At 39.6% G+C, this 25,849-nt stretch overlaps 1 protein-coding gene across 1 annotated transcript in view; it reads right to left on the bottom strand.

Annotated features, from left to right (window-relative positions):
* ddx10 (DEAD (Asp-Glu-Ala-Asp) box polypeptide 10) overlaps nucleotides 1-25,849 on the bottom strand; it is a 122,871-nt gene that overhangs the window by 45,443 nt on the left and 51,579 nt on the right. The window contains exons 14-16 of the mRNA XM_066699182.1: nucleotides 14,395-14,520; nucleotides 12,696-12,875; nucleotides 2,169-2,225 (exon numbers count right to left, since the gene is read on the bottom strand). Of these exons, the coding sequence (XP_066555279.1) occupies nucleotides 2,169-2,225; nucleotides 12,696-12,875; nucleotides 14,395-14,520 (363 nt within the window). The remainder of the gene's footprint in view (nucleotides 1-2,168; nucleotides 2,226-12,695; nucleotides 12,876-14,394; nucleotides 14,521-25,849) is intronic.

The raw sequence follows: 25,849 nt of genomic DNA, 5'->3' as shown, positions 1-25,849 counted from the left end.
ATGTATTTTTTTAATTGGGAGCTAACCTTTCTGCTGTTGAGCTGAATCTTATTTTCATCTACCTCAGTAAGGTCTCTCGGGTCCTGTATTCCACAGAGGCCGAGTTTCCCCACACAAAAGTATTTATTGTGCAGCTGATTTTAACACAGTATAAAACATTGCCCCAATAATTACTAAACACTCGCATTGATTTCCCTCCAGAAGGGATGCTACCTTGCATATATTTTAAAGTTTGCAAACTGCGAATCTTCAACAGCATGTGAGATGCTGGGCAGAGTATACGATCCGGGCTGATACTGAAAACCGCTTCATGAAGACAATAAATATATCATAACACTTTCCTCTGATTCAGGAATTATAAGATGGCACAGCAACTTACAACTCGACTAATTTAATTGAATTACCCCATAACTGTAGATCAATCCAGTTTCTACATTTGTATTATTTAAAAAAAGTGTGTAAGTGTAAGTAATCTCTTTGATTCACTCCCCGATCCCTACATTTCCTGTGGAAATCTGTAATTTGGCAGAAGTTAAACATTTGCAGCATTCCATGTCCCCCGTCAGAATAACTGTCTAAAGGAAAAGGTTTAAACAGGAAAACTAGCAAAATATTCCACAGCAAAACCACTGGCGAAAGGTGACTGATTAGCTCTGCACATGGCATAGGGATAGTTTTCATCAGGATGCTTGTTGCACGATTCCCTGGGACTGACCCTATAGTTTTTCCAGTGAGGAAATAGTGCAGCACACACCAACATGCATTGGTAGCCATGGTCTCCCAGCCACTAAAAACACACATTTAAAATGGTGACTTTGATACAGATACTGTACTATACATTACAGCAGTGGTTGCCAAACTTTTTGTCTGGTGCCCCCCCCCTTATACATTTGGGTCACAGCTCATGAGATGTTTGCCTCAGATGCGGTTGATGTGGAACTGCGCAATGTCATTGTTTTTTTTTTTTTGATAATGCCATTTATTGTTTTGTTAAGGCCTTTCAAAAATATTGCAGCAGAGATTCCTGAAGAGCTAATTTTTCACTCATTGACATTTTGGAGCCACAAGTCATTTGCATGTTTTTGTTTTACGGTAATTATCACCTGCTGTGTATTTTGTTCTGAAACTAAGGAGAAGCGGCACGACACGACAATCCTCTATTCTGATTGGCCATGATAGGATTAATCCAATGACAGAGAACCGATTTCCACTCTCATGAGTCACAACCGCAGTTTATTTTTAATGTGCGTCAGTGTGGAAAAAGTTGATTCACCGAGATATAGGTCGATGCAAAAGGAATCTGTTTATCCAATGTGATTTCAGCAGGGCCCAGATCCCCTCGTGGATTTCGTGCATGTCAACTTGACTTTTCACTTGTTCAGCTCTTTACCCGCACCCAGGAAATCACTGCATTACAGTATAGTCAGTTTTTGGCAACTGGGAAATAGTTCATTTGTATGTGGGAAAAAATAGGTAAAAATGTCATGACTGGTGTGTTCATCTGGGCTACACACAAGCAAAAACAAAGTTTATTGCTGGAATTGTGCTTTGGCAAAATGCCGATTAGGAGTGTAACAAGGCCCTGGGATTATAAGCACTGGAGGGAGCAGCCACTTCTGCAAGCTAATTTATGACAGTGCTTAAGTGTACTCACCGTAATGCCCAAGTCTCCTAACACACAAACTGAACAGACTGACTTTTAGAAAATCTTCCAAAAAAAAAAAGGAAAATGTGAAAAAAACTGTAGAAATTAAACTTATCTGAACCGTTCATGGAACCAGGAAAGATGTGTAGGAGTCACTATTTTGTAAACGTGAAAGAAAGTCTCTGTTACTTTCCAGAGAATATCTGACACCTTCAGCTGTGCATTAGATGGCTCTTATTTCATAGAACAAACAAACAAAAAAAAAGGATGTTTATTGACATTAAATATATACCCACGTTTGAAGTTGATATGCCTCTGTGAAGGCAGAGCTGAGGGTGTAAAACTATTTGGTTTTGTTCCAGGAGCAGTAGTGTGTGTGAGTACGCGTGTGTAGTCTGTGTAGCGCATCACAAAGCTGCAACAGCTCTCCTCCGGTCCCTCTATCAGTGCTGATGGAGAGTGACACTGTATATGAACTCTCTCTCTCCCTGAGAAGGAAGAGCAAAAACACAGGCTGACTTACCTCTTTCTGTCGCTTGCTGGCCTCTCTTCTAGCTGCTTTTTCTTTAAGCCTTCTCTCCTATTAAAAAGATTTGAAAAGAAAGAAGAGAAATTATCATTTTTGACAGGACATGGTACTATACCCCTCAAGACCTGGCATATGTTATCATTTTCACCATTTCCCCAAACTGATTATGCATTTTCATCCTTGGCAGACCTGGAGTTTCAGATTAAATTGAATCATTCTGCGATTCACTTGAGGATGAAAGAAATGACAGGACTGTCCTTAAGCTTGCCAATGGCTTGCTCAAATATCAGCTCAAGTTAAAGGGAAAGAAAATGTTGAAGAAAAATAAACCTCAAAAAATAAAAAAAATCGAAAGAAAGATCAAAAACATCAGTGCTGCTCCAGCCTCAAGTGAAGATTACATTTGGCCATCCAACTAAGGAACAAAGCAGCAAACAAGTCATTGTAAAGGTTACAGGGATGAACAAAAGCATATAAAAAAACAACAAAGCATACAAACTAAAATTGCAAACTTTTTTTTTCCTAAAGGGGGAGGCTTCATCAAAAAATAAATAAAGGCGCACTCTCAATGCCTGGGCATCAAACGGTGGAGAAGATAAGCTCACGTCCTTCAGAGCTCTCGGCTCTATCCCTCATGCAAGCCCAAAAACAATGAATAAGCAGTTGTTTCTGATTTGTTTTCCAAATGAACTGCAAGTATTAGTATTGTTCGTTCCAGTCTCACTGGGTTAACCCCAGATATTTCATTTTCAATGTTAGCTAAAACCAGTCAGCCATGAAACAATCAAAATATGTAAATCCAAAGACAGATTGCAGCAGCAGCCAGGGAGCCGTGCACAGAGACCAGATCGAGGTCCGCAGATGACCAGGAGAATATGGACCAGGGCAGAGTAAGGGCCACTAGTTGGCTTTATTTTATTTATTTATTTTGGTTGGTTTGTTTTTTTCATTTTCTGGGGACAGGGGAATGGGATTAAATCTAGAACATTGAATTTTAAATTTTCTGATTGCACGGCAAGCGTCACATACAGGTTTCTAATACCAGGATCCCCCCTTAATCAATCACACACACTGCATTTAAGCATTACATTTTTCAATACGTAACAAGTACGTCCATATGCATTTCGGGATGAAGAGATTGCCTTTGGTTTACATTGGATTCAGGACATTCAGTTCCTCCAATGCAGAGAAAATCCTTTTGCATTAAAATTTGTTTTGCATAATTATCACCTTAGTACAGCCACACAAATGGGTGAATTTTCTTCTGGGTTTTTTCTGAAAAGTTATTCGAGTTTTTATTTTATTTTTTTTCTAGGTGAAAATCCAGCAATAGAGAATGTGTTGAAATATAAATTAAAATATATTTTTCCAGTAAATCCTGTTTGGGAATTGCACCATTGTTTATGTGGAGAGACAATGGGGAACAGATCTAAGGTGCAAAGGCATTCTTTTCACATTGATTACTTTACCTCAGATTTAATTAAGTCAGTTTTCTGTGTAACTAATTTTTAACAGCTAGTGAGAACTGACTCATCGCAGATAATTACACCCCTGTGAATTTAATACATTTTTAAATAGCTCCTCTCATTTAAAACTGTTTTATAATATGGAATTGTAATTGACTTTTAAAGCATATGCAAAGGTCCTTCATGCAAGTTTTAAACAGCCATTATCTGGCTCTGACACTGGAGAATAGGACTACAACAGTCTATCAGCAATGTCTTAGACAAAGAGCCGAACTGGCCAGTGCTGAGCCAACGCATCAAACATCTGGGCTTCTCTCTTCGATGGAGAAAAACACCCACCCTCAGGCACTCGTCAGGCAGTGTCATAATCAGAACAGAGGCAGCAACAATATTTCTCAGCAAATGACCACCCACCATGTCTGTGGATAATGGACATGCACCTCAAAGCAAGCCTACAGAGATAAAAGGTTTTAATTGCCTTTTACAGTCAAATTGCCACCTACCTGAAAACAAGGAATATCAAGGTAGAATAATTAAAAATGCTGAATGCTTTACTGTAAAGGAGAAGGCATTTAACTGCAGAGCTAATTATTTTTTTACTATTAAGCCAAGATTAAAGTTTGGGGGGAGCAGGAGGTGGGCAATTTGAGAGAGGTGTTCACCCTTGCCACCCCGCCACCACACCACACACACATAATTTGTATTAATTATACCAAATATAATCACATTTTTAGACAAAACAAAGAGCTTTTCATCGTCTCAATAAATGCCTGGACAATTAACATGATGAATTTCTAGGACTGCTTGGTGGATTATCCATTGTTCCAAGCCATGCTGAAAAATTAACAAGCGAATGTGTAATTTTGTCATTAATAATGCCTCCTGCTTCCATTAGCCTTCAGACGGTGTATGAATATCCCTCTTAGTGGAAATGAATCAGGAGTGAAAGGCTGTATTTTATCAATTAAGCCAGCAGCTTTAACTAGAATATGAATTTCACACATCAATGTTATGCCCACAGGCAATTAATGAAACCAGCAGATTGAGGCTATGATGCTCAGTTCTTTCAGATTTTGTATTTCACAATTTGCATTTTGTTTTTGTTTCCACACCAGAGAAAAAGGATAATGAGAAATGAAGGTGGAGAAGGGTGGGGGTGTGTCTATTTTGCATAAACTGCACACAGCGTAACCTTACCCCAGAGAAAATGTTGTAAAATGCCATCCCTCCTTCAGCATGCTTAAACCCTCTAGCTTGCCATTCAAAGTCTCAAAGTCACCTACTGATGATGTCAAAATGGTAGCAGAGAGTAACAAAAAAAAAAAAAAAAACAATGAATAGGCACACGAGAGTGGGCAGGTGAGATATGCTCATCTCGTTTCAACATAGCCATCAGAAACATCGCTTCAGAATCCCTCACTGGTACCAGTCCTCTTTCCTTCCTTCCATTAAACAGCTGAATTAAGTCATGCCACCCTGACCATGCAACCTGAAGCCCATTACTTAATTTTTTAAATCAGACTACCTCCACCCAGGGCACAGCTTTAGGTACTGTAGTCCAGGTACTACTGGTCAAGTGCTGCCTGGGTTGTCTAAGCTTGCCACAAAGCACTGACCCTCTCTCACTGGACCACTGTGAAGGGACTGGCAGAGTTCAGAGCAAAAGTCCTCCATTCAATGCACCACCCTACTATTTGCTCTGTGGATGCGCAGTGTGAAAACATGTGGATGACCCCACAGCACCCGTTATTTAGAGGATGCTTGAACCACATTTGGTCTATATATCTGCTCTGTCAGTCCAGAGGTCCAAACAAATACATACACATATTAGATTATATATATATATATATATATATATAAAATGGAAATTCAAAATTAATATAAATAAGTTAGAATAAATCTAAGAAAATGCTATTTACTATTATCCCCATGTATAAACTGCGAGTCAAATGAATATATATATATATGTGTGTGTGTGTGTGTGTATATATTATTATTATTATTATTAGGAACACCATACTAATACTGTGTTTGACCCCCTTTCGCCTTCAGAACTGCCTTAATTCTACGTGGCATTGATTCAACAAGGTGCTGAAAGCATTCTTTAGAAATGTTGGCCCATATTGATAGGATAGCATCTTGCAGTTGATGGAGATTTGTGGGATGCACATCCAGGGCACGAAGCTCCCGTTCCACCACATCCCAAAGATGCTCTATTGGGTTGAGATCTGGTGAGTGTGGGGGCCAGTTTAGTACAGTGAACTCATTGTCATGTTCAAGAAACCAATTTGAAATGATTCGACCTTTGTGACATGGTGCATTATCCTGCTGGAAGTAGCCATCAGAGGATGGGTACATGGTGGTCATAAAGGGATGGACATGGTCAGAAACAATGCTCAGGTAGGCCGTGGCATTTAAACGATGCCCAATTGGCACTAAGGGGCCTAAAGTGTGCCAAGAAAACATCCCCCACACCATTACACCACCACCACCAGCCTGCACAGTGGTAACAAGGCATGATGGATCCATGTTCTCATTCTGTTTACGCCAAATTCTGACTCTACCATCTGAATGTCTCAACAGAAATCGAGACTCATCAGACCAGGCAACATTTTTCCAGTCTTCAACTGTCCAATTTTGGTGAGCTTGTGCAAATTGTAGCCTCATTTTCCTATTTGTAGTGGAGATGAGTGGTACCCGGTGGGGTCTTCTGCTGTTGTAGCCCATCCGCCTCAAGGTTGTACGTGTTGTGGCTTCAAAAAATGCTTTGCTGCATACCTCGGTTGTAACGAGTGGTTATTTCAGTCAAAGTTGCTCTTCTATCAGCTTGAATCAGTCGGCCCATTCTCCTCTGACCTCTAGCATCAACAAGGCATTTTCGCCCACAGGACTGCCGCATACTGGATGTTTTTCCCTTTTCACACCATTCTTTGTAAACCCTAGAAATGGTTGTGCGTGAAAATCCCAGTAACTGAGCAGATTGTGAAATACTCAGACCGGCCCGTCTGGCACCAACAACCATGCCACGCTCAAAATTGCTTAAATCACCTTTCTTTCCCATTCAGACATTCAGTTTGGAGTTCAGGAGATTGTCTTGACCAGGACCACACCCCTAAATGCATTGAAGCAACTGCCATGTGATTGGTTGGTTAGATAATTGCATTAATGAGAAATTGAACAGGTGTTCCTAATAATCCTTTAGGTGAGTGTATATATATATATATATATATATAATGTGTGTGTATATGTATATATATATATATATATATATATATATGTGTGTATATATATATATATATATATATATATATATATATATATATATATATATATATGTGTGAGCCCCATGAGCCACTTTCACTGGAACAGCAGCCTGAATGCTCCTGACAGGGCCTTGACTGCAGAGAAGTGCTTTAGGATATTGTTGTATTAATAATGTTCATTGAAATGCTTTTTTCTTTATAAACCAGATGATAATAAAAACAAAAAAACGATCTGCCACAACATCCTCAAGAATTCTTTAACACATCAGGTATCGAGGTTAAAGTAAAGTAAACAAAAACAGTGTCTACACTACAGTCACCTTTCTCTTGCAGCTCTTCCTACACTGGACATTACAAAACACAAAAACAGTGTGTTGTACGTGCAGCATACAAACACCACCACCTGGACAGTTGGACAGCAGCTAAATCCAACGGGAAAGATGCCCTGTGCCATGCATATTGCAAAACAGGCAAACATTTTGAACCGCCAAAGGCCCTTGAACAAATCAACACAATAAATGTGAGAGAGCACATTACTAGGCAAATTCAACACAAATGTACACTTTAACATAAAGGCAAAATAAAACAGAAGTTCCAGAGTTACGAATTGAAAGTATTAAAATAACATTAAAAAAAGATTGATTGCTTACAGCTCTGATGCCACTGAATGACAGCGCATCAGTGCAAATCGACATATTGAAAGCATTGCGGCTACCACAACATGAAATCCAAAAAGTAATTAACGAATAACCAAGTTGCCATGGAAACTGTAACAAAGTCAGAAATAATAACTAAGAAGCTGTCAAAAAAAATAAAAAAATACAAAATGCTATCTGATGAATTTTAAATCAAGATGTTGAATAATCCCACCAGCATCACATTAGTTAAGTGCTTGGTCTTATAATGGTGGCCTATTTATAATAAAATAAAATAAAAACATTCAAAGAATTTAAAAAGATTAAAAAAAAAAAAAAACAGTATGAGGAAGATATATTGGGCATGAACTCATGATAATTGTGGTAAGTGTAAAAATGTATGCCAGAGTCTGTGGGAAGGATCTTTTAGAAAACAATAGAGAAATTATCAAATCAAAGGCCTTAAATTTTGCTAAAATGTATCAGATTTTGTTAATCTGATACTTGAAAAATATAACATTAACATCCTCAAGGTGAGCATATTAAAGGAGGTGCTAAATGTATCCTATGTTTAATATAAGCTAAACTCAGAGGGGTGACTGTTCAACCCAACAGAATTTTGAGATCTTCTGTTGACACAAATTTCATCATTAGGCAGTTACATAGCCCTTCTAAAGAGGAATCAAAATGTTCCTTTGAAATTAACATCTCAGAAGAAATTCCATGTGAAAACTGATGTCCCCATGCTGTGCCTTTGAAGTACCAACAAACAATTGAGCAAACAATTGTACTTCCAAAGCACAATCTGCACAGGATGACGTTAGGGCTGGGCGATATGACAAAAATAATATCTCGATATTTTTAGAAGTTTGGGTGATGCACGATATATATCTCGATATTTCTTGTTTTTATCCAATCAAGCTACAAAAATGACCAAATACATTCAAACTACAAGTATTTCATTAATCATTAAATAAGTAAAAAACGATATACCGGTATTAATTTACGGACCGGTTTGGAATTTTACTATACCTTCAATATCGGTATTTTAAAGTTTTGAATAATTTACTATTTACTGTGTCATTGAGTCATAGAATTCAGCTACCAATAAACTGGATCATGTTCTCGAATCCCACAATTGCTGCGCCGGCTGCTTGAGACTGCGCTGTCTGACATGAGACGCATCTGATCAAAAAACGCCGATAGTGTTCGTGTAAGGCAAATTTCCACAGATTTGCACAGATCTGCACAGCTCCACCAGTGGGATGGGCTGGATCCTGCACTACAAGAACGCGACCACCTTTCTTCACAAACCCTGCAGAAATCGATGTAATTGGATGATTTATTATATCTATATTTTAGGTTTTTTTTTAAATAGAATTGCCAATCATTTAAGTAACTACTTAATTATTGTGCACTAGAAGCTGCTTGGCGATGGTCTTGTAGCCCATTCCAGCCTTGTGTAGGTCTACAATCTTGTCCCTGACATCCTTGGACAGCTCTTTGGTCTTGGCCATGGTGGAGAGTGTGGAATCTGATTGATTGATTGCTTCTGTGGACAGGTGTCTTTTATACAGGTAACGAGCTGAGATTAGGAGCACTCCCTTTAAGAGATGCTCCTAATCTCAGCTCGTTACCTGTATAAAAGACACCTGGGAGCCAGAAATCTTGCTGATTGATAGGGGATCAAATACTTATTCCCCTAATTAACATGCAAATCAATTTATAACTTTTTTTCTGGAATTTGTTGTTGTTATTCTGTCTCTCACTGTTAAAATACACCTACCATTAAAATTATAGACTGATCATTTCTTTGTCAGTGGGAAAACGTACAAAATCAGCAGGGAATCAAATACTTTTTTCCCCTCACTGTACATATATATGTATATACATTTATATATATATACACACATATATATACATACATACATATTATTTATATATATACACACACATACATATATATATATATATATATATATATATACATACATACACACACACACATACACATATACACATACACACACACATTACATATATATGTATATAACCCATACCCAAAACTTTCAGCATCTGTTTGCATTCCTTTCCAATTTATTAAAATGCAAACAAACTCTGTTTTTCTTTAATTTTATACAAATTATATACATTTAAATTTGTGGGGGTGGGGGGTGCGATGGCATATTGTTGGGGGTGCTTGCAGATCAAGTTTAGCCCAGTGACGAGAACGGGTAGGAACATGTGTGCTTGTGCATTAAAGTATCTTTTGGTTATTTTGGTTATTCTGTGTCAAGTTCACTCTCCTCTATATTTGTTTGTGTTTCTGAATGCAAATTTCTTGCCTGTATCCAGCACGTGTGGAAGAACCAGGAAGAACGCAAAGCGTCGTCCAAATGACAAAAAATATTGCTGTAAAGAGTGGGATTTGCGACAATGAAATAAACGATAATATGAAACGATAGATGTTTTTCTATCCCACACATATCACACAGCCCTAGATGACGTACAGGCAGTGACAAATCAAGGGACTCTCTTGATGAAACCCAGAAGACTAGATTCCTTATGGAAAGCTGTGAGATGAAAGATGCAGATGGACTAAAGTTAAAACAGCACTGAACTATGGTCTTATTGTTGATGGTTGATGTATAGGAAACAGAGGGTGTCGATTAGAGGAGTTGCTTCTAACTGGAGTGAGGTTGTTAGTGGAGTTCCACAGGGATCAGTACTAGGGCCTTTGCTTTTTCTAATCTATATTAATGATCTGGACTCTGGGATAGTTAGCAAACTTGTCAAATTTGCAGATGATACTAAAATAGGCGGCTCAGCAGATACAATCTCAGCAGCACAGGCTATTCAGAGGGACTTAGATAATATTCAGTTGTGGGCCGACACCTGGCAGATGAAATTCAATGTGGACAAGTGCAAGGTAATACATGCAGGTAACAAAAATGTCCACTATAATTACACTATGGGAGGAACAGAACTAGATTAAGTAACGCATGAGAAAGACCTAGGAGTCTATGTGGACTCCTCACTTTCTCCATCCAAACAATGTGGGGAAGCAATAAAAAAGGCAAACAGGATGTTAGGGTATATTGTCAAAAGTGTAGAATTGAGAACAAGGGCAGTAATGTTCAGACTGTACAATGCGCTAGTTAGAGCTCATCTGGATACTGTGGACAGTTCTGGGCTCCACACTTCAAGAAAGATATCGCTGCTCTAGGGGCAGTTCAGAGGAGAGCAACCAGACTTATTCCAGGTCTGAAGGGAAAGTCCTACTGAGAGACTGAGGGAACTGAACCTTTTCACCCTGGAACAGAGGAGACTGTGGGGACTTGATTCAAGTCTTCAAAATCATGAAGGGCATCGACCACATCAAACCAGAGGAACTTTTTCAGGTCAGCAGGGACACACATGGAAATTAGGCTTCAAGGCATTCAAAACGGAAAACAGGAGACACTTCTTCACACAGAAAGTTGTCACAATCTGAACAAACTCCCCAGCGATGTGGTTGAACCTGAAAATTTGGGAACATTTAAAAATAGACTGGATAGGATCCTTGCATCACTTAGTTATTAATGGACACCAAACGAGCACGATGGGTCGAATGGCCTCCTCTCATTTGTAAACTTTCTTATGTTTCTTATGTATCATTGTGCTCCTATAGTGTAGCCTTGAAATGCTCTGCGGCGATCATTATATGCAGCATATAAAACCATTAGGCAGTAATAACTCCATTGTTAATGTCTATAGGGCCTTAGGTCATTATATGTCACCTAAGCATCACTTAATCAGAGAATTGTCTCCTGTGCCAGTGATGCTCACTGCCTTTGGTGGATTTGGTTGTGGAAAAGTCCAAGTTTAAACTTGCAGCTTAATTGGACCACGGCATCAGATATTACAGAGGATGGCAGTTTAATTTATTTTTTGGAGAGCAAAGTCAAAGATACATAGATTATGCCACAGGTAAGAAGTTTCAATAACAGATTAAACAGTTACGCTGGGTTCGAGATGTGATCAGTCACGGTGGAGCGGCCCTTAAGCTGTCACCTTTTGGCAGCTGTCAAAAAGAATCAGCGAATACCTGGAATGTTCAAGAAGATTTAAGAAGCGTGGACCCTGAGGAACGCTGCTTCCTTTGGCAACTTCTACCAGTTTCAGCTTGAATTATTCATATAGGCACGCATACATGTGCGTGTGTATGGGCATTCATGTGTGCATTTCTAAGTTTGTACTATACTGTATTATGAGGATTGTCGATTCATAGCCTTCTTAACTGGACAGTGTTAAGTGTTGTTTAATATGAGTTTTTGATGGACATTATTCCTAACATGGCTTCAGCAGATTCTTTATAGAAATAACTTTATTTATTGTACTTTTAAGCAACAGACTAAAGTCATTTTACTTTTTACATAATTACTCAACACTGTCATTTATCTTTTGAGACAATAACCAGAACGCTGCACGGACAGCTGCTGCTCCACCCACTCAGTTTTACATTTAATTCACGGTGAAACACAGAGAGGCAATTGGCAGGACCAGGTCTTCTCTATAACCACTGAACTTCCACATAGCCTCCTTGTTAAGTCAAAAGACATACAGACTTCAAGAATGACTACAGTTATTAAATATGACCTATACAACTACGATGAATCATTCCATGTCATCCAAACCCCGGGATCCACCGGGATGTGTATTTTGGATGCTAACTGTAAACCTGGCCCTGTCCTCTAGAGCACAGGTTGCTGCGGTGACTGTGGAAAGTGTGGTCCTCTCCTCCTTCATCTGAAGGGTTTGGGAATCTCCGCATTTTAATGACTGACAAAGAAGTAACACCACTTGAATGTAAATGTGGTTTGTATTTTTATGACTTAAACACAAGCTTTTCAAAATATAAAAGAGGTAATTACTGCGCAAATTAATTTCAGCAATCCCTAGAGAGAAGTTAATAATATTTTCATTAACATCGCTAAATACTCTACGAGCCAGGCGAACGGCAGCGTTCACTGTGCATCCCGCTGAAACAGGTTCGCTGGTGTCGTGTCTCCCATGGTGTAAAGCAAAAGATTACAGTGGAAAATAAACATTCGGGGTGGGGGGGCACAGGTGTTTGTCTGAAGGAAAGAGGACTACACAGAAACAGTGCCAGCTTACCCTGTGCTTCTCTTTCACTTTTCTCCTGTACTCTTCTTTGTCCAGCTTGTCCTCTGCCTGCAGCCGCTGTCGGGCCTTATCCACATTGATGCCGGCAGCTGCATCCTCCTCTTCCTCCTCCTCCCCCTCCTTGTCCTGCTGCAAAGCTGACTTCTGCACTGGGGGCCACTGCTGCACCATCTGGGGGAGGAGAGTGGGGAACACATGACAACACTCGCGTAGCCCCCCAGGCTTCCTCTGCAGGAGCATGGGCAAAACACGGCCGCGCACCACAGCGATTCCAAATAAAGACATGCCTACCTTAAAACAGAATTACAAATAAATAATTAAAAAGTCAGATTGGTTGATTTCCCTGCAACGATACACCCACACCCCAAATGAAATTCCACGTTCTTGAGCAATATCCCTGAGGATTTAGTGTTGATGAAACGGAAAATGGTCTGCATTGAAAATTAAGGGATCTGTTGCTGCTTTAAATCAATAAATCTGGAAACCCATTTGGTCAGTACTGGACATGAGAGAGTGACAAATGGGGATTGCAAGAATAAGGGATGTTAATATTGCTATTAATACAAATAAACGCCCTGTGGGAAACACTGGCGTAGAAAAAAAGAGTGTGAGAATATTAAAAACATGCCGTACACAAATCCTCATGTATTAATTGTGGTCAAAACAGAGCAGGGGACTAGAATAAATGGATATATCAAGACATGGCAAGCCAAGGGATTCTCTAGAGACAACTATTGTCCAGACATGTAGCAGTTGTTCTAAAATCACCTGATAATTTAGCAAGATTAAGCTTCTTCTGCTCATGTTGGCCATGAAAAAAGGAAGTATTTATCCATACAGAGCTACATGTGGCAGGGGGGGGGGGAGTCCAGAGCGGGCGGTGAATGTTCCCCAGACATCCATTTCACTGTTTCTTCAGGAAATCACTGCTGGAACACCAGTGGCATTTGGTTGGTCTTTTGTCATAGTGCCAGTCTTAATAAAAAATAAAGAAAGAAAGAGAAAACCCTAGCTGTCTAGCTCTGTGACACAATCAGTTCAGATGGGTTATGTCGCCTGGGGGAAATTAGATAATCAACTCCAGACACCTGGGACTCAAGACGGTGTGCAGGGGTGTGTGACAAAGTGTAATTAAAATAAAACTCTGGGAGCAATGTTTTGGTCTCAGAGATTAACAGTTTTGCGTTTTTGTCTTCAGAAGGACATTCAGAGCGCTAAACAAGCTGCATTTATGTATTTTTTAATCATTATTAATTAATTGTCATTAATGATTACTTTTAAGTTTGTAGTCGATTGTGCATTTCCGTTTTAAAATTCTAATTCTATAAAGCGTTGAGCTCTGGGTACGGGTTTGGTGTCACAAACAATTACAATCCCCATCATGCACGTCACTAAAGAGACACAAACACTGTTGCCCGATACAGACACTTTAAAGCAACAAAAGTAATGGTGAACAAGAAAATGACATCACTACGGAATAATAGACTAGATGGAAAAATACAACTAACATTGCTGTGGCATCTGAACACTTTGTTAAGTGTGCCTTCTATTCTTTACCATACAAAGCCACAGGAATGTCAAGCCTAATTTCATCCTTGAAAAAAACCACAAGAACAAATTGTTGGCCAAAGTAATCCAATGCCAGATGAAACCAAGAAATTCATAAATAAAGAAAAGGTTGAGGACAAACCTCTCCATCTTCTGTGAAGACAATCTTTGTGTTGACCTTGAAGTTCCTCTTAAGGACTTTCTTCGCTTCTCTGAACTTTGTGTGCACTTCATTCTTTTTCTTCGTAGGTTCTGTTGGTTTAGCTTCCTGAAATATGAAATTAAGCATTACAAACAATCAAAAAATAAATAAAAATCAACACCTCAGAACTCATTGCATTTACTCCTCTGTTCACAATTGCTCATTATACAACAAACCACCTTAGAAGCCAAGTTTTTCTTCTAAGTTTGATTTAAAATGTTATTGTATGTGTAGAGCACTGTGGCTTCAAATGCCTTTAGAAGCAGGCCATTTGAAACACTTTCTCTGGAAAGAAACAGATGCACAACACAAAAGATAGAAGTCCACGCAGATACATAAACAATTAATAAAAATGCTACTTTCTAGGCCATCCAACTATGCAACGGTGCCCACACAATTTCTGCATCAGTCTGAAGTGCTGATAAATGCAAAGGAACAGACACAGCATTTCATTTGAAAATAAAAATAAAATTATTGTTTCCCCCTTTTAATCACACTAACAATCCACTTGGGAAAACTGCTCAGAGGAACGAAAGGAGTAATTCAGATGCAAATGTGTGCAGTCATGACCAGTGCTTATGATATCACTAGGATTGGCTCCACATCAGACTTGCATTTTTGTATCCACATCTCTTTGCATTTCACTTAGTATCTGAATAATCAAATTACACATTTGTATTTAAATTAGAAAGTTTCCAACATGTCAAATGCATTTAAATACTGTTTGGTAATTTACAAATGCTGTGTTCCCGTGTACATATATAATTATCATATTCAGGGTGAACCGAAGGCCTTAAGGTGTAAATCAAGGCCGGGGTCCTGTCCAGGTTAGGGGGGGTGAAGCCAGGTAACCGAACAACACACTCAATCTCTCTGCTCTCACAAAACTCCACAGATGCCCTATTGCAGTTCCCTTACAGTACACTGCAATGTAGCAAGGGGGGCGTTGATCTATTATCAGGTTCGCGATCAGAGCTCTCAGGTGAAGCTTATCGGCTGGGCTGACAGGTGCAGAGGTTGGTAGCTGTAGTCTGAGTCTGCTGGGGGATGCGGGCTCCAGAAGGGGGAGCCAGTCCTTTCTTATACAGAATCCATTCCGAACTATACCACGCACTGTGTCCCAATATAAATATTCCATGTAAAGTGGATTAAATAAACAAAATGCATAAATACATTTTTAATCCCAATGAAAGGAAGAATATCCATGGTGAAACTTGATGTGTTGATCATACAGAATATTGGTTCTTCAGCATCACTACCTGTCTGAGCTCCCAGTGAAGTGGATACACAGAGCTGTACAGAATAGACTGGAGATCATTAACAGGAGGTCAACTGTAGTGGAAGACTGCCATTGGCATACAAATTGACACATACGCCAACAAAGATACTGAAGTGGCCATTTACATTCTCAGAGAACCATCAGACACCACAGCCTGTAATAAACGTTAAATTCGCTTTCAAAACGTATTTGAAATGGAATAAACGATAGTCTTCCCCACATTCCCATACACCGCACTAGATAAGGTTTACAATGAACAGTAAAGATCTCTGCATAGTAAAGGAGTACTTCAGAACACACTTGAAGGTCATATTCTCAATTCAACTCTACTGGGGGAGGGGGGAACTCAAGGTAGCTTACCTATTGTCAAAAAGGTGAAAATGAAAATGAAGACAGGTTGTTGTGTTATTTTGGCATGGTAATGGAAGCAAGTACTCAAAATTCACTGAGTAGGATGAGGCCTGATATTTATTTGAACATGCTGCACTCCACACAGTTGACAAGCACCAGTTTTTCTTGTTCAAACCTTAATACAACAGCCATGGGTTGCAAATTAACCAAACAGATGCTTAAGCATGTACCAATGGATTGCAGTGTCCCAATGCTTTGGGGTTGGAAAAACAAAGGCACATTACTCTAAAAAAACATCCCTTGAAATAACTTATTTCTGGCATCTTTACTGCGAAAAGTGCTGAACTTAACTGCTAACTGAGCCGATATGCTGTAAAGTACATTTCCCCAGATTGCAGTTCTAGCAAAGCTGTCGATACTAATCTAAAGTGCCCCTTCATCTTGTTTTACACTGTCCAGCATCATAATTAGAGCACTGTTTCAGCAGGAAACACTCATCTCACCCAGCTTAACGGTCGGCTCCATCCGTTAAAGGTCACATTTCTCTTTTTCCTTACCAGGCAGATGTTCCCAGGAAAAATTAAGACATCATTAAGGCAAATGTGTCAAAGAGGGGAAAACAAATCTTCCATCTCTGCATAACGTCACTGCGACATTCTCGAGCAGCCAATGGCTTCATGGAGCAAAGCCCCTTCGCAGCGTGAAATTTTGTTAAGCAGCTGGCTGGATTTTAAGCCACTCATTTATGCCTCAACTGAAAATTTGCTTTTCAGAGGAAAAGAGCATGAGTTGTGTGCTTTTTGCATCTCAAGTGTACACACACACACACACACACATACATACAAACCCTCTCTCTCTCTCAGTACTCTGCGACTCTGTCATTTTGCTCGGTGAATTAGAGTACACATTTTCGTATTCTCGGGACAGAGAAGAAGAGCTCCCCCCATGGGGTGTTAATAAAACGAGACCTTGAAATATTACATTGGTTAAACCAGCCAAGCCTGCTGAGTCAGCATGTAGTGGGACCCATAAATACTGCATGTCAGACTATTATGATGCTCATTCTCTTGACCAAATTATGGAAGGGCTGAGCGTAATATTTTCACAACAGGCTGTAAGCCGGTAACATTTTTCACTGAAGCAAAGTAGTTGATTACACAGCAGCCCCAGGTCACAGTGTCCAGGAGTGTTAAAATGCCCAAACCGTCAATCCTGTACACAGATATACTTAAATAAACTTATCCTGATATTAGGTCTCATCAACAGAAAAGAGGAGGGATTTAAAAATAAATACAAACTTTCTATGCATCAGCAAACCCTTCAGTACAATAAACCAATTCATTTGGTATTTCTATTCTTTTTTGTTTTTGTTCCCGAGTGCACGAATTAACTTGCCATTAGGGGAACTCTGAATTCATGCCTGAGAGGAGAGTGTTGTGGCTTTGACACAATGACAGAAGCAGTGCGACAGCGCCAGTAGTTGAGGTTCTGCATGTGAATTCAGTCTGAGGATTACCTCAGACGTACCACTGCAGAGATGCAAGCGGAGTATCCAAATTAGCATTTTTAAAAGGCGAAATAGTACCTGCCTGGCTTCTTTCATGCTGCTTTTGTTTTAATCTTGCTATGGTTTGAAACATAAATAAATAAATATGCGCCACCTTAAATGGCATACTCAGATTACACTACTAGTTAACAATTAAAAAGACATTCCAGATTCTTCTTTCCCTGTATGAACTGAGGTGTACAATTGTTATATACAACAAAAACAGAGCCAGGTTTTCTTGATAGACTATTCCCAGTTGCTAGGACTTTTGTGACAGCAGCCTGGTAGGTGACCTGTACTGCTAATGGAGGTCAAATCAAGTCAACCTTGTAGTTATGTAGTATTTTAGTAAAGAGAGTACAAAAGGAACAGTTCCAGACAGATAACTTCAGTGTGGTTTAATCTGGTGATGCTCCATGACAAAGCAATTTAAGGCAAAAAGCTGGTTTGTATGAAATGACAACTGACTTTGATGCTTGCCATTGACTCTTTCCTTAAGGGAAAACTATACGTGTACAATGTTTGAAATTCATGCATGTTTATTTTTGTTGATACAATTTTGAATATGCATTTCGGTTTGTAGGTTGAGAGAGAGAGAGAGAGAGAGAGGAAAAAAAAAAAAAAAAACTGAAACTAGCATTAACTGTTCAACTGTGAAAAATTAGTTATTTACTTTGCTGGAACTCCAGTAGCCAGCTCTTGCTCTCAGTGAGCAGAAATTAAACTGGTTTTCAAAGTTTCATTAACAATTGCTCTCATTACAGACTAGATTGTCCTGGTCTTCAATGTTAGATTTGAATCATTGCCTTTAAAAAAACTAATACAAAAACAAACAGGCGGCTCATTGCAGAGACCAGTGACTGTTGATGACATTGCTTATATACAGGAAGGTGGATAGTGAAAAATGTGATAGAACCATTTTTAAAAGATATTTATGTTGTTAATCATGAAATGACATGTACTGAATCAAGTTACAGAGTCAACCATGCAACCTCTACACTATTTCTTTAATCTCGATTTCTGTATGCAAGACAAAGGATTCAATTTGAGATGTATTGTTTTCCCTCCCCCTCCCCACGACTCACTCTCTCTCTCTCACTCTCTCTTCCCCTACAGCTAAATTAAGAAGCAAACCATATTCTGCCCCAGGAATTCAATTCCTTAACCTTCTGTGTTTAATGAATACATTACGCATTAGGCGAAAGGGACATCTGGCAGCGGATTTGACTGAAACTGAAAAATTATCTCCTCATAACTTTTCGCTTTACATTTTTAATACCGAATTATCGCAAGGAATCATTATCCCAGAGGTAATTTGAAAACCTTCTCCACATCAAAAGAGCAGCGGTCACTACAAGCTTTGCTTCTTTAAATGTTTCTGGGTGATCCTGGTTAAAACATAGTTGCACAGTTCGGGCGGCTAGTGAGCCTCGTCGCTGGGGTCCTATAAGAGAACATGGCGCAGGGTGGGCTGCTGTGACCGCAGCTCCAGATTGGCACCTTGCTGTCCGACAGTCCCGTTGCACACCACACGGATCAGACACCTGCCACCACGCAACTTCTTGTTTGTCCCTCTTTTTCCATGCTCGAACAGGATCAGAGGAGGGTCGCCAAGCAGATGAAGCAAACGACAGACAGTTTACCATGGGCACGTCTGTCTGGACTATTCGGCATGAGCAGAGACGCACACGAACAACAAAGTAGCTCAGAATGTAGCACTAGCACATCAGTGTGTTCGCAGGAGTGACGAATGCTAGGAACAGTCTTGCCTTTTCCTCTTCAACCCATCCGGCTTCACTGACTGCATTCTCTGAAACACAACTACCAGTAAAGTGTGCTACAAATTCAAACACAAATATCATAAGCTGCCACGTGTTCATCCATATACAGTGGCCAGTGTATTTAGCTCCTCCGCTGTTCACAGCAGTTCATTTGTTGTCCTTTTCTTCTCCCTCTGCAGAGTGTCAGTGATTTTAAATTAGACTTCAGACGTGACTTCCTTATAGCATGGAAAGGAAATGGATTTCAGAATCTCTTCTCTATACATTGCTTTCTAACAATTCAGCCAGGACAGGAGGGGATGTTGGGCTGTGCGGTAAATAAGGTTTTTACCATTTCCTTAAGTATTGTTCCTCTGAAATAATATTACAGATGCTTCACATTTTTCATATTTACATACAAACCACTACTTTTTCACAGGGCAATTAGTCATGGGAAGTCTGGTCAACTGTGGACTCCCAAAAAGAAAAGGTAAATCTGGTTAATAAGAGGCATATTCCCTGAAAACTATTACAGTAAAACAGTTTTTGCTTCGCCCTGCAGTTAATTATTAAATTTGAGGGGAAACCCTGATGTGGAAAAGTGATTGATGCCAAATATTTCAGTCCAACATTGCTCACAAAACAGAAATCATGCATTTTTGTACTAATACAAAATATATAGCCTATTATATGCTGCACACATACTGTGAACGTAACTGCTGTGGGGGATTTAAAAAAATATGAAAAGAAAAATATATATATTCTAAATATGCTGTTTTCCTGAAGAGCAAATATATTTGCTTGCTAAAGAGACAAATGTCAGAAAGGTCTAAAGCAAGATGAGATAAATATTAAAAGTAATACTCAGTCAGTTACCTGCACTGGCTAAGAGCTTTCCTATTCTGCTTGTTAACATGCCATCCTACATCTTCGGTGTTCCTCCTGATTTAGCGTGCCATCCTGTGATACCAGGAGGGTTGCAAACAGTCGCTCTGAAAGCTCTGCATTTAAATTATTTACTGCCAACAGCTTCAGAAATTAACCTCCAACTTATGCAAATATCTCGTAGCCTAAAAGCAACGTTTCGCCTCACACTGTGGGGAGGGGTTTCCATGGTGATCCCGTTGTAATGAGGGTGCTACATATCCCAATTTCCTGTTTGCATAGGAGAATATTTAAGTGTGGAAAAAAATGTCCCGCCCCAGCTCCCATCCTCAGGAATCCCTAGTCCCTGAAGCATCCCAAACAGATCTGAACTGTAAGGAGAGGTATTAATACAAGGGGCTTACTAGTGGAGGTCTGCATCTCATTTTTTGTATCAAAGTTGTTTTGTTTTTTCTCAAAGGCAGGGGGTTGATAAATAAATGTTTGAGTGGAGTGGTCATATATAATGTGTGCAAAAAAAACAAAACAAGGAAAACCCTGGGCCCATGCTTCACTGGGAAACTGCGCTATTGCCAGCAGGTGCTTGGCACAGCAGGTAAAGCTTGCGGATGAAAACCCAGTCCTTTCATGGAGGCGTGCAAGTGGTATTTCCATCTCTCAGAGTCACGCTTAGCCTGTTCCTCACATCATTAGCATGGCAGACCGCTGCTCCACAGCTTCACAGATATCTCGGGAGCGGACTGCAGAGGCAATGTTCTGGTAAGTCTGGGGAAAACAGCGGGGATCGTGCCAAATGGAAGTATCACAGCAGAGTTTGCTCCCCCCCCGCCCCTTCTCTCCCTCTTTCTTTCAATGTTTTGTAAATGCTGCTACCAGCTCACTACTTCTGCTGTCAAATGGACTCGGAAGAAAGACAGCAGGAACATCTTTGCAGACCATTTATATGTAGATTTCATCATGCAGTGCTATGAATATATGAATGTGGTAAGATTTATACATGCATCTAGCGCATGCACACGCAGCGTATATAGGTATGGTCATAGTATACCTCAAGAATTAATGCACCTCACCTGATTACAATGCTAAAAAGACTTGCACTCAACTATGCATCCTCAGTGTCTTACTAAGTGTCTTGCAAGTGTTCAACAGATCTGATGCAGCACTGCCAGCCTGGGTCACCAGTCGTTTCTCATCACAAAAGCCTTACTGGTCTGTCATTCAGACTTCTTCCTCCAACTTCCCATGGCAGCAAACCACACCGCATTTTACTGATCACTGGAGGTTTTGAACACCAGTTGTGTACTTGGGCCTCCAAGCAAGAAAGACTTTGGTTAGTAGTGGCCCGACTCCATAGTGCTGTCCTGTATATAATGCCAGGTTGTTCACAGGTTGTTTTTTTTGTTTGTTTTGTTTTACTTCTCACAGCCCCAAAGGAAGTAAAATAAACAAATAAATATATAAAACATGTTCTGGATTTGCATTTCAAAATGCAACAAAGTTGTTCCCCATCGGCTCCCAAAACCACAGGAGGGCAGGTTATTTTCTCCCTGCATGTGATGCAGAATTAGTCATCAACCCGATGTCAGGGTTATTTTCTCTGTACTAGCTTTGTGTTTTTTAGTACAGTGTCCTTTCCTTTCTTGAGCCTTTACTGTCAAAGTGGTTCAAGCAGCCTAATCAATATAGACCAGAGGCAGAAGGGCTATTATACAGTACTTTTATTTGATGAAGAACACCAAGGTGACATTCATCACAGCACAAGCTGCAAACAGAAGTAGCCTTAACGAGTTTTAATAAACATCTAAAATGTGTGTGTGTGTGTGTGTGTGTGTGTATATACACTCACCTAAAGGATTATTAGGAACACCATACTAATACTGTGTTTGACCCCCTTTCGCCCTCAGAACTGCCTTAATTCTACGTGGCATTGATTCAACAAGGTGCTGAAAGCATTCTTTAGAAATGTTGGCCCATATTGATAGGATAGCATCTTGCAGTTGATGGAGATTTGTGGGATGCACATCCAGGGCACGAAGCTCCCGTTCCACCACATCCCAAAGATGCTCTATTGGGTTGAGACTGTGGGGGCCAGTTTAGTACAGTGAACTCATTGTCATGTTCAAGAAACCAATTTGAAATGATTCGACCTTTGTGACATGGTGCATTATCCTGCTGGAAGTAGCCATCAGAGGATGGGTACATGGTGGTCATAAAGGGATGGACATGGTCAGAAACAATGCTCAGGTAGGCCGTGGCATTTAAACGATGCCCTATTGGCACTAAGGGGCCTAAAGTGTGCCAAGAAAACATCCCCCACACCCTTACACCACCACCACCAGCCTGCACAGTGGTAACAAGGCATGATGGATCCATGTTCTCATTCTGTTTACGCCAAATTCTGACTCTACCATCTGAATGTCTCAACAGAAATCGAGACTCATCAGACCAGGCAATATTTTTCCAGTCTTCAACTGTCCAATTTTGGTGAGCTTGTGCAAATTGTAGTCTCTTTTTCCTATTTGTAGTGGAGATGAGTGGTACCCGGTGGGGTCTTCTGCTGTTGTAGCCCATCCGCCTCAAGGTTGTACGTGTTGTGGCTTCACAAATGCTTTGCTGCATACCTCGGTTGTAACGAGTGGTTATTTCTGTCAAAGTTGCTCTTCTATCAGCTTGAATCAGTCGGCCCATTCTCCTCTGACCTCTAGCATCAACAAGGCATTTTCGCCCAAAGGACTGCCGCATACTGGATGTTTTTCCCTTTTCACACCATTCTTTGTAAACCCTAGAAATGGTTGTGCGTGAAAATCCCAGTAACTGAGCAGATTGTGAAATACTCAGACCGGCCCGTCTGGCACCAACAACCATGCCACGCTCAAAATTGCTTAAATCACCTTTCTTTCCCATTCAGACATTCAGTTTGGAGTTCAGGAGATTGTCTTGACCAGGACCACACCCCTAAATGAATTGAAGCAACTGCCATGTGATTGGTTGGTTAGATAATTGCATTAATGAGAAATTGAACAGGTGTTCCTAATAATCCTTTAGGTGAGTGTGTATATATATATATATATATATATATATATATATATATATATATATATATATATATATATTACACACACACACACACACACACACACACACACACACATTTGTTCTAAATCCTTTCATGGATTACCACCTATACTGCTGTTTTTTGTTCCAATTGAGCTCTCAATTACTTAATTGAAGTAATCTGATTATATTTGACTATTTAAAATGTGTAACTGATAAAAAGTTGGTTTCTTAACAAGATCATTTCCTTATACAATTTTATACTTACAAAACTCCTGTTAGAAATAATTAAAAGGTTCTGATTTAGGAAATTATTAGTTCAATTAAGGGTTTAATTAAGTAATTGAGAGCATGGATGGGACAAAAACTAGCAGGGTATGTGGTACTCCAGGACAGGATTGAGAACCAGTGCATTAAAGAATGCAGTCTTCTAAGAAAAAGTATCAACTTGTTATACAGGAACAGAAAAAGCAGGAAAAAACAGCAACTGAACCAATTAATCACATAGGACAATTCAAAGCACAAAAATATGACACTCACATGTGTCTATAGATAGGCTGTTACCTCTAATTACCATGTCTAATTATATGACCTGAATGGAATTTCTCATTATAATTCCTCTCTGCTGCCCCAGAATAATAACAAGTATAAAAAGCTTATAACACTATGATTGTGAGCCCATTTCTCTTCTTGCGGGGTGCCATTTGAATTATCTTCAAACAATGGTTGGTGCTCTGGTTCTTAATTCGCTTTGCTGATATCATCTTTGGGTACCGCTAGACAGCACTGTTGTGATCTGAAACCTACTTAAACTACAACTATTCTGTGGGAAACAAATGTAAGTAAACTAAATGCATTACTGAACAGGCAGAAAACAGCTGAAGGCTGACTCTTGTATTCTGTAGGAAACAACAGAAATGGATGTGAGCTAAATGTATTACTAGATATGTAGGTAGGAGCTGGAGGCTGACCCTTGTGACCCTTGAGGCAGGACAAAACCTAATTTGAAAACAGTTTGTCTTTTAATTAACTCCATTTGTTACTTCTTTGTAAAACAGACGGGCATATTTTGGAGCTTGTTGCGCCAGGGGTATCAACTGTATAAATACTTCCTGTTATCTCGATGGACGCTTCAGAGCCTGATTCCTCTCTCCAGGAGTGCTCTTGTAACCTAACAAAATCTCCCTTTTGCTGAACTCCATTTGTGTTTTCTTAAATCTTAAATCCTACAAAATGGAGCACAGTGGCTGATGAAGGAGCTTGGAGAAAGAGCTGTGTAATGCAGAGCAGGCATAAGACACAGCACACAGCGTCTGGGTTGTTTATAGATCAGAAAGCTTTCCCTGGGAAATGTAATTCATTTGCTGCAACCAGAATCTGACATCAGCCTGCACGCTGCTTATCAAGGCTGTCCATGGCAGAGGATGAAACCCGGTTTCTCTCAGTCTGCTTTCTGAGGGAGATAAGTGGACTTTCCTTGCTGTAAACCGATAAATATTTTAAGCAAGTGCAATGTAATCCAGTCCACATTAAGGACCTGAAGGAAAAGGCTGGTGTTCAAATGAGAAAGCACCTTTATCAAACTGCAATAAACAGCATCTGACCTTCCTACTCCCTTCAGTTTTTTTCATTAAGCGCAAATGAAGTTACTTTAAATCACACATTATGTACATTTAAACAGGTTTACACTTATTAACCCACAAATTACCACAAGTCAAAATACAACACAGTAAGATGCGGTGTTATTTGTCACGTTTTGAAAGAAATGTAGACCTGAGCAATGAATTTCATAACTATAGATCCCCTTGTTAGGTATGAATACATTAGAGGTGGCTCTTAAGGACACAAACCTCTATGCTGCAGTGCTTTCGGTACATCCTGACTTAACAACAACCATAGTGATAACATGTCACAACTTAGCATAAGTCTAGAAAAAAAAAAAAGAAAAGAAAATAGGATACAGAAGGATACAATTTGAAGTTCTCTAACCTGAAATATGGTAAGTTATTTTCAAGGGCAAAGACACAATATATTTTATTTCCAGTTAACAATCTCCACACAGAATGATCCCTAAGATAATTTATAGCCATATCTATCCACTTGTCTGTTTTTATTATAAATGGGTTCCAGTGTTTAGTCTGGCCCGTCACAACATGAACAGCTGAGGGCAAATTAATGAGCCAGCCACAGTACGTTAATGCAGTGATCAATGTTTTAACTAAAAAGGAATGTGCCATAAATTTAGCTGTCAGGCTCTCAAACCTAAATGAAGAACCTGGGCGACTTTTTTTTTTGGAGGGAGCTTCCTACTCAGGGGAGTCTCAGAGAGAGTCACCTCTGACAGCACAATGCCAAATCAAAATTTAAGATAACAAGCTTCGACTTGTTAAATATAATATTTGCCTTCTGCAAAACACATTCTTAAAGGGTCTTAAAGGCTGAAAGGTCAGCATCAAACCTATAAATAGATTAGACGAAATTACATTTTAACACTGGTTAAGACCAAACAAGACCAGACAA

This window comes from Amia ocellicauda, chromosome 3 (assembly GCF_036373705.1).
Source record: "Amia ocellicauda isolate fAmiCal2 chromosome 3, fAmiCal2.hap1, whole genome shotgun sequence".
In the NCBI taxonomy this organism is placed as follows: Eukaryota; Metazoa; Chordata; class Actinopteri; order Amiiformes; family Amiidae; genus Amia; species Amia ocellicauda.
This window is presented reverse-complemented; position numbering and strand designations above follow the sequence as displayed.